The sequence below is a fragment of the Diprion similis genome, chromosome 1 (assembly GCF_021155765.1).
Source record: "Diprion similis isolate iyDipSimi1 chromosome 1, iyDipSimi1.1, whole genome shotgun sequence".
In the NCBI taxonomy this organism is placed as follows: domain Eukaryota; kingdom Metazoa; phylum Arthropoda; class Insecta; order Hymenoptera; family Diprionidae; genus Diprion; species Diprion similis.
The window spans coordinates 11,218,801-11,232,332 of NC_060105.1; the positions used below are offsets into that span (position 1 = coordinate 11,218,801).

A 13,532-nucleotide genomic window follows, 5' to 3' on the forward strand; every position below is an offset into this window, starting at 1 on the left:
AGCAGTAGCTCGCACGTTAGAAAGTGAGACGTGCTGACTAGGCTCTGGAAGGAGGACTTCTTCGTGGGTCAGGTCACGAAGCCACCGGCGCAATGCTAACGTCGAACTGGTCCGCCAAGAGAGCGAAAAGAGAGCGAGTACGGAATGGAAGAGCATCCACAAGGAGGGCACAATGCTACATACACTGGGTATTCAGATATTCACCTACTGTGCTCAAAGGCCACGCAGGTCCCGAGAGAACAATACGCCTGGTAACACTTCGTGCAACAACCTATCCTAGCCACCCACAAAGTTATGCACGTTATGTGGATGGGACTCTAAGTCTAGACACTAACACCGAGTTAAGAACTAAGTCCTATCTCTTCAGAGGGCAAAGCAGAGGCTGCGAGAGAATCAACTCCGTAACAAGCAAGACAGCAACTTAGTATCATGACACGAGAACACTCGATCAAGGAGTAATTATGAAAAGACTTTTATCTCCAAAGACAAGCCTTTCACTAATCCTGAAATTTTGTCGCAGCAGTTTAGCAGATATTATCAGAGTCATACACATACAGTGGATACAATCGAAACTCGAATTGTCGCCAAGTGCTGTCAGGTTGATCCGAAATTTCACTATATTTTCAAATCCAAGTTCCTCGTTATAGAACATTCGTTTTCAAACTTGAGACTGCTTCGACATTTTTTTATCTGCGTATCTAATACTGCAGAAATCTCAAACTATAAGCATTCGTCGAATATTCTGATTTCAGATAATATAAAATCAGATTACACTGTAGAGGTAATATTGCGTATAAACTAAGTTTAGATTGTTGTCATTAGCGGGCAGTTCATCTTTCAGCTTTCCTTATATATATATATATGAAAGGCAAATAGACTTTTGGTACATCAATCCCGGAGTATGTGTGTATTATAAATTATCGACGTGACGCTAACAATGTTCGCCGAATTGAAGAGGGTGTTCGGTTGCGTGGGTTCTTCGAAGTACGCAGTACGCATACGTCCTCACGATAAATATTTACAAGAAACACGTGATGTTCGTTACACAGCAAATTTCATTCACCTGAATTACACGTAATTTTCTAGGACTTGAAATGTTTCGTGGCATCTTGATCTGTATTATATAATTTCCAACGTTATGGTATAGTTTTGTCGAATTTTAAGTACACTTAGAGAATCCTGAAATATCTCAAAAGCCAGTTCGACCACTTTTACTTCGACTGCTGCCAACTAAATAAAGGGGGAAACATCGCATAGAATTCTGAATTCAACCTCATTAAATTCCAAGAGAAGTGCATAGCACAATTGCGTGACAAAACTGTCATACGAAGAAAGTTTTGTCGCGAAGCACGTTCACCAGAAATCCAATACCATACGTGTACATGAACATTTCTCTTTCAACTACGATAGATCAAGTTTTCCAAGGATTCCTTGGATATTATTTGTTGGATTAAATTACTTGAAAAGGTCCTCAACTACCTACGAACCATTCGATGAGGCTTTTAAGGTTGTAATTTGCTTGAAACATAATTTAAAATTGACTAAGATTAATCCCATGTGAAAGTTCATATAATCAAGACGGAAGTAACCTAAAATAGTTCACAAATTCAATAAAAAAAACTTTATTTTCACCTAAAAATTGGAATATTTATGTTAGTTAATCGTTACATAGAATCCAACTGCAGAAACAGAAAAATTTCATTCAAACAACCATAAAATAATCTTTTCTCAAGTGTCTCACTCAGCTCTTTTCTCTCCAATATCATTTCCTCAGAGAATTTCAGTGTGAAAAAATACAAATACAAAATTGCAAAACATTAAATATATAACATGCAGGCCAACTCGATAACTACATAAAAAATTTGCAATTTTCGATTCTACTTCAAACTCAATGCCATGCGGTTTCACTTAGCAACTATATATCAAAAGTGACCACTATTAAATGAGTAATTAAAAAAAAAAATGTCTCGTGATATAAAAAAGTGTCATCCGTACAGTGAAACAAACACTTGATCAAATTTCGACTTAACAAACGCTTCGAAACGCACACTTTACATGGAGGGAAAATCCTGCCCAGCATAACAAATAAATAATGTAAATGATGCCATTCGAGGTGTGACTTTCTCTCGTGAAATTTTCTCCATCCCTCCCCGAACATTACGCGGTTAAAGTGGATCAAGCTGATTATTTTTAGAGTCGATTCTACGCCCGCGCAACAGAGTTTACTGTGGCTAACCGGTTCGACGCTAATATTTTCCATCATTCAGTCGGTCGTCCCGATGGCTTACAGCTTTCTCCTGGGCCTGGCTCATGTCGGTCGGTGATCGGGGTCACGTCCGGTCTGACCCAGATCTGGCTGTCAGGACCGACGCACTCCCGCCGCCTCCACGGGTCATGGACCTCGTCAGTTTTCGTTTCCATTCTCTCGGGTTGTTTTACCCTATTTCCGGTAATTTCACGCCAATGGAGCAAAGAAAGTCCTGCTTCAAGATCCGACAATTGCAACGATCTCGGACTACGATCTTGACCACCAGCCGATCGCCTTCGCGTCTTTGCGTCTCGTTGTAATCGTCAATGACATGTCAAATTCTGATTTTCCAAACGAAAATAAAGGTTTTTCCAGAACTCGTATCGATATAATTTTACTAACAAACTCAACTTTTTCATGCAAATTGTTTAACGATTAGGTATCGTGAGATGAAATGGTTTGATTTTTCATTCGTCCACCTACCTATAGAACTTTCAAAATAACAAATAACTTTGGTAGGTAATCGAACAAAATCTAACCTTGTTAAAAAGGTAATTGACTAAAAATTATTTATCCAAAATATTTGAAACCGGAAATTGAATATCTGAAATGTAAATCGATATCAGCCTCATTGGAAACCGAGAGGTTCCCTGACGAAATCCAATCAACGAATATAATTGAAAATAGTAAAAAATATTCGTTACTGACAGGATAAATTTGTAACTGGACTGTAAACTTTGAAAATGGACGGGAGATGGATGAATTAAAAAATTCCTAAATATTTGAAACTGACACGAAATAACAATCCAAAAATTTAGAAAAAATGTGCTCAATTAAGGAGACTCTGTTCCATCGAAATCGTGGGCTAGCAATGGGCTACTGTATTGTATAATTTATGAATGGTAAGACTAATCCTGCATAAAATAAGCAGCGAACCAGAGGTAAGACTATATTATACTCCTCAGGTAACAGACATAAATCGTTGGAAGTTTGGAAGGCAGCACAAGGGCGGTATCGCCAAAAATTTCAGCTGCTTTTGAAATACGATGATATTATTCCAGCAGCGTGATATATATCCAGTTAAGTATAACGAAGAAGAATACCTCAGGGCGCATATAAATTCGCTACCGTGGATGTGCTAAAAACTATAACGCGATTTTCGCGAAGCGTGCCTGTTAAAAATGCTGAAGAAAAAAAGTCTCGTCAAACGAATCCAACCCTTTAATGAGGCTACGGTGCGCAGTGGTACAAAGTGCGTGACGAGAAGACGAGTCGAATCCAAGTGGAAAATCCGACATGATGTTCGACCGCCTTCTTCTTCGATGTAACGCAAGAGGTCTAACTATATAGATAACGGAATTTACGACAGCGTTCAGAGATCAAACTTACATTCAATGCATACAAACTACATTCTATGCATACAAACTATAATCTTGCTTTGAAAGAGGATGCATGGAATGCGAAGACGATGAAAGATGAGTTTCGGTAATCAGACGACCAAGGAAAATGCTAATTTGACTTGCAAGACCGCTAAGCGTATTACAAGTATGAAACGTCGAATATTCCGTGAAGAAATAACGATAATGAAGCGTTGGCATTAGAAAAAGAAATTTTTTTTTATTACAGTGAATTTTTAGAAAACAGTTTTCCGAGAGGCTGAAGATAGTAAACGTTATTGTATAATGATTAGTGTTCGGAAAAACTGTTCTTATTTCGAGATTTTAGGAATCACTGAAACGCAGTAAATTATATTAAAGCAAAATTAATTGATATTTTCGAAACTTGGCCGCTTCAAAGTGACTCCAGTGTTTCAAAACAGTGATTTTTTCTCCTCAATGTTTCGTTCGTTACGCCAATGTTATCAGCTTCAACCTCATAGCTTTCCAAATAGAACAAGCCATCGTGGAATGTAATCGAACGCATGTGACAAGACATTTCAAATGAGAATTCGACACCCGGTATCTAGTAATGATTTCAATAATTAGTGGAAGTAAAATTGCTGGCTAAAACTGGTTTTAGCTTTTATAGTAACCTGCTGTGATCTTTCCCATCGCTCTTGGGTACCATTGAAGAAACGTTATGAACTGAATTGAATTCACGGTATTGTTAAAAGAAAATAAACCTATAGAATAAAACTCGACAAGACTCTTCGACTTTCCCTCGAGCCATTCTGCCAGTCTATTATGCAAATATGGTTTGGCGAGAAAAGTTCATCCGTATCCAAGAGTAGAGCTACAGAGAATTTTTCTAACAACGAACAACCTGCTCGTCCGCATACTTATTATTACAGAACGGATGTTGGTACGATAGTTGAAGTCTTGAAGTAAGATTCGAGGATAAATTGCACAAGAGATGATGACGCGAAGGAATGAACCTGAGAAGCAGTTTCTCTGTCCGAAGACCCTGAGTTATCTGAGATGAAGAGCTTCCACGAATGGAAATGTCGAATAGTTAAAAGTCAGTTAACAATGGATAGGCGTGGTAGGAAAGATTTTTTCGATTAGTTTAGTTACGTTCCTGTTCATTCATTTTCATTCCATTTTTTCATCCTCTCTATACCCCCTGGCTATCCGAAGGAACATCGTTTTTATTGTTTGAGAAAAAATAGAGGCACGCAATACCGACCATCGCTTAGTTCCATTGGATATAATATGCGGCGAAGACTTGAGTCGTGGCAATCGGTTAACAACGGGTAAAAATCGGTAAAACACAATGGATGAGGGTTGGGATTGGGTTCGCCGCCGAGAACTCCACCCAAAGCTGTTGTGTCTGCCAAGAGTAGGTACGACACACCCATTTGACCTCGATGTAGAAGAGATTAGATTATGTATGGACCAATGTGCTCGGACGATCCAACGTATCTGCAGTGAGCAATGCTGCACGATGCGAGGCGTCGTTGTTTCTGGATCAAGAAAGCAGTCTTTACTCTTCTTCTTTATCTCCTTTCACGATCAATTCGATATATATATATATATATATATTCGATGTGTCTACTGCAATCGAGAATTTAGATTCCAGGACGAAGTGGCGACAATTTTCTTCAAATAAAATTCCCTGAACTTTTTCCACGAAAGTCAGATAATTTTGTGCCTCGTTTACGACTAAAAGCTGTATTTGCAAATTTGTAAAGTAGTTGATTAAATCTGCGAAGCCTAATTGAATTTTGAAAACATTTTATGAAAAAAGTAACTTTTAAAACGGTCGCTAATAAATTGACGAATTCTAGGACCTCAATTTCATTTTACTGCTAAATTTTTCATGATGAACTGTTTATATATATATATATATATATATATATATATATATATATATATATACAGAGTGAATTGCTAAGGACTTCATGGTCCATCGATTGCTAAAATTTATCGAAATCAAATCCGGATATTACAAATTGAATGTCGTAGTTTTCAATCAAAAATGTAACGTGTAAAAATTTCCACAATAAATGAAAATATTCCAGAACTTTTCCAGGACTTGAGGATCAATTTTGTTTTTCAGGATAATTCTAGGATTTGAAGAAATTTAAGGACCAGTAGATATCCTCTACGTATTATCGATAACTCTGACTCTTCTGCACGGATTACGTTCAAAGTTCAGTTGAAAAACACGTAGAGAGAACCGGAAACGACAACGAGACGCTTTTCTTTACGAATAAATTTACCAATGATCAATATCGCGGGATTTTTCTTCTCGATTAGGTGCAGAAGTCAATCTTACGCTATAAATAAATTAGCCATGACCTGCATTCGCTAAACTCGTTACAAACCACCATTCGTCGGTGGCTGAAGAGCTTTTAAATAAGCTGCACCTAAGAGCAGATTATAAGGTGTGTCGGTAGGTAAGATAAGTTAGACTCGTAATTACGAATTAATAATTTTCGATGTAATAATGCAGCACATATCGAATGCATACAGGTCACCTAGAAAAATCAAGTTTCCAAGGCGACTAAATTTTTTATTTGTTTATCAAGATACTAAAAATTTTGGTAACAGTAAATCTTTTCACTTCAGATAAATAGAATCGTATCGACGTAACGTGAATCTGCGAGGATAAAAAAACTTCATTAATTCTTACGAATATTTATATAAAGTGGATAAATTTTTTAGTAGATTTATTACATACACAGAGAGAAAAATAATTCACTGAACTATCAAGATTTATAATTACTGTATGTCAAAATTGTCTTGCTAAATTCGAAAGCCCACTTGGTTACATTTTTTTTACAAACACTGCATTGAAATTTCTTGCTGTCTTTGCATTAATACTTAAAGTTGCTGCAGTTTAGCGAATTATTTCTTTCTGTGCAATTAAAATTTCGTTATTTATAAAAGGAGAATCTCTATTTTCGTCGAAAGAATTCCCTTAAAATTCTCCAAGAAAAAACGTTCAATACTTTCAGAAGTTATTTTTCTTGTGGCAATTTTTCCTCCCAACCGCAGAACCCTCCCCAACTTTTGTTCTCAACTCGTTCCATTTTTCAAATAGGTAAACCCACATTCGAAATTTTTTTCTGTTTTTTTGTTTATTCAATTTTAATCAATTTCACTGCACGAGTTTATTTATCCTCGTACTGAAATGAAACTTTTATCGCACATGATAAAGCAAATAATACCTGTAATTTAATTACTGTACAAAAGTCAAATCGATATCAATGTAAACGAATAGTTTTAAAATTGGATTGAATTCAATTTCAAAAGTTTAATATATTACTTCCGTCGAAATTCCGGTGAGATAATGTTTAAACACAAATCATTGTCAGTGTATTTGTAACAACTCTTGGACGATAAATATAACTGGAGGAAAACGTATTCGATCCAACTAAATGATTAATTTACTATTAGCAAGTGAATACACATACTTGAATTAAAAAAAATATATTTGGATTGATGAGATCTTGTGCTTAGAATATATAAGTATTACAAACAATCGTTTACTTGTATCAAATACGTTTTTCAAAGTGAAATTTATCTACAGATTTATGAATAATGACATGTGCAAAAAATAATCTTCTACCGAAATTCAAATGACGTTTTGTAAATAATTTCCCGAATCCTTTCAAATCGCAAACGCTGTATAAGATATACGCGGATAACTATGAGAACCAAAAATCAGTTATATGATGAATGCAAGTTCAGAAAGTTTGTGAAACTCTTTTACTTGATTTATTAATCACTGATAATTGACAAAAGTTACACAAAAAAAAAAAAAAAAACTATAAAAATTATAAATCTTCAGCGACATTATCCAATTTCTAATAGATATCATTACTTATTAGAAAAGAAGTCTCCATCGTATGAACGGAGGAAATTGCGAGATAATCTCTTTTTTATAGAGGCATTCGCAGAATAGAACGATTCCTAGAATAAAAGTGGAATATCTTCGCCGGCCAATTTTTAGTAATCCTCTGTTCATATGACGGTGGCTTCTTCCCCGAAGAGCTGGAGATCCTAAAAATTGAAATCAGACTGACAATCAGCTTGTAACCTTATGACTTTTACTGACTAAACTGTTGTTAAATCATTTATTTCTATGTAACTCTAGTTATTTACCAATGATCGATGAAATAAAAGAAGTTTCTGAACCAACCCAGCTGTGAATTCATATCGACGACAGCTCATTAGGTTGAAGTTGATAACTCCAAGGTAACGATACACTTTTAGTTTCTTTTTCAAATAATTGCATCGCAACTTCAGGTTTCTCAGAGATTCACTAAGCCATAGTGAAACGAACCATACTCTCATTTTACAGGCTCAACTCCTTCAGTAATTCTGAAGTTGCCTTCGACTAACAATCAATTTTGCGGAGGTTTTTGGACCGTATGTAACGACAAGTACCATGCAGAGGCCAGGCCAGGCGAGGTACTTACCTTGTAAGTTGTCCAGCATGTAAGACAGCAGCTTGTGAGTTCCTGATGGTTCCCCGTAGAGTGCCAACACCTCCTTGTTCAGCGGATTTCCATGAAGACCAAGCACTTGTAACTGGAACAACTTCCCGAGTTCGTAAGGTAACACGCGAAGGTAATTTTGATTCAATAATAACTCCCTGCAACAGAAAAATTAGATCGATACGTTAAAACGGATCAATTTTTTCGACATACTTTTATTCTAAATTTTATTTTAAATCATCATACTTGAGGTAGATGAGATCCCCAAGCTCAGCAGGTAGACTACGCAGTTTGTTGCTGCTTAAATCTAACAATCGTAGATTCGCAAGACGGCTAATTTCAGAAGGTATCCTCTGAAGACTGTTGTCGTTGAGATACAGCGCGGTCAGGTGCGTCAACTGCCAAACATTTGGACTAAGATTTCTAATACTGCCTGTTATCTCCAACTCCGGCCAATAAGATTTCTTCCCAGAGTTTGCATCCTCAGTGGACATGATAGTGTGCGTACGACGCGGGTTAGCATTCTCATACTTATCTTTGTGATTGCGGGACATCCTAAATCCTTTAAAGAGAAAAGAAAGATTATAATTATATTGGAAATTTATTCTTTACAATCAATGTATTGTACTATCGCTATCTTATTATTTTATGTATAAATAATAACTTGAGCAACTGAACAACGCCGTCTCATGATCAGAAAACTTACGGTCAAAATTTTTCACAAAATTTATTGACTTTTTTGAATTTAATAGCAAGTGGCTGCACTACAAACAGTAATTATTGACGACTTGTTCATGTATACATGAACCAGATTACAAGGAATTTTACCAACAAATCAAAGATGCAAACGGGCTAAAAGTTTCAGCGTTAAACAAGCACTACAACATATTACTTTGAAATATATACAATATACTTTCAAACACCAAATTGAAAGAAATATTATTAAGAAGTCAAGCAATTTATACGAAGTTGCTGAAGTATTAGCTTTACGTTAGATTATTTGAGGTGTTAATTTGGTTATATGAGCAGGAATTGGTATTAGAAGAGACGGAGAAATTCATGACATGGCAAAAGCAAGTGCCGCGTAAGCAACTCTACTTAGCGACAACGATGATCATGTATTCCAATAAGTAATAATAAATCAAAGTCCTCATTCATCAAACACTAAACTTGTAAACCTAAGAAAAGAAATTTTCACGTAAATCTAAAAATATGAAATGTATGGACAATAAATTGAAAGACCAAACTCGAAGTATAACAGACACGCAAACAGCTATCTCGTTTCTATCCTAGACATTGTCTTGGTTGCGTAAAAATAAATTTAGTAAACATAACGTGATAGTGTTGGTAATGCTGATGCAACAAAACATTTGTAAGAAATTATTATCTCTTATATTTGAATTGACTCTGAACTGAATTCAACTTGAAATATGTTAAATACCAAGAAAGTCATTTAAATTATGTGAATCAAGAAACGACTCATTAATGCGTCTTAAAACCGCAAGGCAGAGTCTTAACGATACTTTATATTTCTACTATTTCTAACACTTCTTTAGCTGGATTATGATGCGTTTGTTAAATAACAGCCAATTGGTAAAAATAATCTATTTCGCAATAGACCAAAGTTTTGTAATACTCGCTCTATAAACAGTCTTTGAAATATTGACCCATTACTTCTACCGCAGAATAGAAAAATTCATAGATCATTGTCTAGACGCCGATCATGCAAGTCCAGAGACCTTGTTACAAAAAAAGTAAAACAAGTCTACTTTGCCAGCAATAAATAAGCTAAAAATCCAAAAACTGTAGAAAATCATGTCGCATATGGAACGTATATCTGTCGAACAAACTAGAATCGACAGATAAATCCAAAGACAGCTGTTTGCGTCTCTTCCGCGTAACACAGTCTCGGCTATGAAGAAACGAGTTGCGGTTTACATCAAAGACTTCTTTGGGACACCGAGCGAGAGGTTATGACATTGTAAATAAGCCTCGTTTGCGCCACATTGGACTAACCTAGTGAGGCAGACGACGAAGAGGAGTTTAGTGTTTGAGGTTATTTTGACAGGAAGGAGGATCGGAGTGTCTTTTTGTTGCACGAGGCATTTGACGCAGGCCAAGGCAACGGGCAGAGCCATTCGACGATAGGTAGTCGACATTTGTCTGGGTTAATTCCTCGCGTCATAACGTTCGGGAATAATTTGGTGGACGAGGATGAGGATGCGACTTCTTTGGGGATAACTAAAAGCGGAATCCATAACCTATCATCAAAGATTTGCTTGTATTAACCTGTTTTCTTCCGTATATTAACCATGTGAATATATCCGGGTCAACGAGCGCTCGTTAACCGCGACGCACGGGGGCGACGAGCCTTCCACCAAAATCCGGACGTTTTTCCGAGCGGAATTCCTATTTCTTTGAGACAAGGCTCCGTTTACCCTCGGGACGACAGCCGACGGCGTTATGCGGATTTTCTGGGTTTTTTTTGGTCGGAGGAGGTTCGTAAGCGGTTATAAGTTCCCGGATTATCATTACCCACCTTCATCTACCTCTCAACGCGCACTAGACACACGGGGAGTTTATTCCGAGTGAAATATATCGCGTAAACAAAACTACCTTGACATACACAATATCCTCCATTTATCAACTGCACCCGATCAGACATTTTCGAACGCCACCATTGGCTCGGCGGTTCGCCGAACTTTCACGAAGCAGCCGAATTTTACACAAAAATGCGTTCCGAAATTAGCTATCAGCGCTAAAAACTCCCTAGGACAGAGGGAGACGTAAGCCACGAACACGGTCTTACATACAGGTCTGGGGACTCTAGTGTAATAATCTGAAGTAATGTTCGCAAACATAACCTCCAAATTTCTCAAACTTTGCAAATGACGTGGTCCAAATGTACGTAAAAATAGTGAAAATCGCATAAATCGTACATGGTTATATATTTTTAAGAATAACGTGTGCCATTATCACTTCGTCATCGCACACCACTTATTGTTTGAGAAATTTGAGGTTATGTTTGCGCACATTACTTTACCATTAGTGCCAACTAGCGGTAGCGCTGAAAAACAAAAACTGCAGCGTAAGCGTACTTCCCCCATCACGCAAATTTCGACGAGTCCCCAGACCTGTATGTAATACCGTGGCCGCGAACTCAACAGCGCAAAAACGATAAAAAGTCGTTGACAGCACTGGGAGATAATATCGGAACTAACCCAAAGAGGTATGGTCCTAAGCTATCTATCATGTAACTTTTCATATTTAACAATTTCACATTTTCCACCATCCAAGCGTTCTGATTGGTTGACTAAACTTTTCAAACAAGTCAGACTACTTTGATGGTGGGAAATGCGAGGGTGTGAAATATAAAGAGTTAAATGATAGATAATTAGTTCATTTTCGCGATTCAATTTTGAGTCTGCCTCTTGACTCGTCCGGAATTCACTAACATGACGTCACAACTCGTTTAATCTTTTCGATATCAGGGCCGTTCAGCGTCAGTCAGCGCAAGCTTTATGGTACAGATTTTTGTACTGCGTAAAATGCACGCACTTACAGTTAGTGAAATGTACAGAGATTTACACACCTTAATTAGATTTCAGCAGGATTTCCAGACAAGAGTTATGATTAACTGAAACAGTTAAGAAGTTTGGTTAACTGAAACAGATAAAAGGTTTTATTAGCTGAAACAGATGAGAATACGATTAGCACAATGACAAAAGTGCGTACACCGACAAGAACGATTTCGTTCAAGTGAAGACTAAATATTTCTCGGTATACTTAAAAAAAAACTTAGTTCGTTGCCCTGAAACAAAAAAAAATACAATTATTAAAAAAATACTTTCATACACCTCAGATATATTCTACATAAATACTTACGACAAGATTCTTCACCATCACTATACACTCCGCGATTTTTATTCCCGTGAATTGATCGCCGGCTTGCAAATGCAACGCTTTCTCTCAGAACCAAAAAGTATCAAGTCAACGCGCAATATGCACGATCAAATTGAACGTAAGCACTCAGTTGTTCGTAACAAGATTGATTGAAAAGCTGAAGGCTTAACACACCGAGCGTGATTTACTTTTTCATAGACCGTTCACGAAATCAACAAGCAAAAGGGGCGATCAATCAATTCGCATCACCAGGGTGGCAACAATTTTTCTCGAATATAGCTCCTTGACTATTCCCTGACGTCTTCCGTCAAAATATTTAGAATTCATTCAGATCTTTTCCCACGGAACTTGAATTAGGTAATGTTGAGCAGTTTTTACGATGAAAAGCTCCAGAAGTTCTGCACCTTGAATATATAAATTTGGATCGAAAAAATACATGGTACTGCTTCGTTTCACACGAATAATTAGAAATTGAACGATCCCATTTCCGAAAGTTAGCTTAACCGAGTTTACGAAGCATAGCTGAAATTTAGAAACGATTCTTTAAGAACAGCACGTTTTTCTTCTCTATGCCCAATCATATCTCCCTGACGTTTTCCTGACTTTTCCCGATAAAGTGAATTCCCGGTTTTCCCGGTCCGTCGCCATCCTGACTCGATCACTGGATCACTCGACCTCTCGACCACTCGACCACTGGGTCACTGGATCACTCGGATACGGGGTTACTATCACTGGATCACGCGATCACTGAGCCACTGGGACCCTCGATACGTTCGATCCCTCGATCAGTCCGCAAGGGAACATCAGTAATTTCCGGCCCACATCCACAATCTTCATTGTTTCTCTACTAGTTATCCGTGTATCGTATAATAGTAATAAACGCCTTCCAACGCACCCCCACGACGGAGAGGCTACAGGAGGGTTACAATTGCAGCAAAAAATTGATAAAAAAAAGTTTACAGTCGCTCACGCGAATCTTATTGTACGCATTAATTGAAACATAAGAAGCCTAGAAAGAATCGTCTGCCACCTAAATTCCACGACAAAACTCGTCTTCCACCCACATAAGTAAGTGCGATAAAATATTTAAAAAGCTCAAACCTGCAAGGATGAAATTGATTACAATGCTTCATTTTATAGTAAGAAACTCAAGAATAATAGTCAACCACCTAAACTATACATGGAAAGTAGTCTTCCAAGTCCATGAAGCTGCTCCAGGCACGCGTCTACGATACTGCATCTTTACGAGATGCCTGAAAGACGATCGTTGCTGTTCTGCATGTTGAAAGATTGTCATGAAGTTTTTTTTTTTTATATTGTACATTTGTTCAGTGAAATAATTTGAACTTTGGCGGATAGTTATACTAGATCTTTTACCATGCAAATCAAGAGTTAGATATATTAATGGAATTCTATAAAATGCTTCAAATTAAAACAACAATGTTTTAGTATGACATTGATCTTCGATATCAGAATTGTTGATTTCACCACCGTCTT

General features: G+C 37.2%; 1 protein-coding gene across 2 annotated transcripts in view; it reads right to left on the bottom strand.

Moving 5' to 3' along the window:
- LOC124408355 (CCR4-NOT transcription complex subunit 6-like) overlaps nucleotides 1-10,805 on the bottom strand; it is a 451,947-nt gene extending 441,142 nt beyond the window's left edge. Inside the window, exons 1-3 of one of the 2 annotated variants that reach the window (XM_046885244.1) lie at nucleotides 10,422-10,805; nucleotides 8,379-8,694; nucleotides 8,115-8,290 (exon numbers count right to left, since the gene is read on the bottom strand). In XM_046885244.1, the coding sequence (XP_046741200.1) occupies nucleotides 8,115-8,290; nucleotides 8,379-8,694; nucleotides 10,422-10,446 (517 nt within the window). In that variant the 5' untranslated portion in view covers nucleotides 10,447-10,805. The remainder of the gene's footprint in view (nucleotides 1-8,114; nucleotides 8,291-8,378; nucleotides 8,695-10,421) is intronic. The other variant, XM_046885253.1, reaches the window with a different exon arrangement.
- Nucleotides 10,806-13,532: the final 2,727 nt, after the last annotated feature.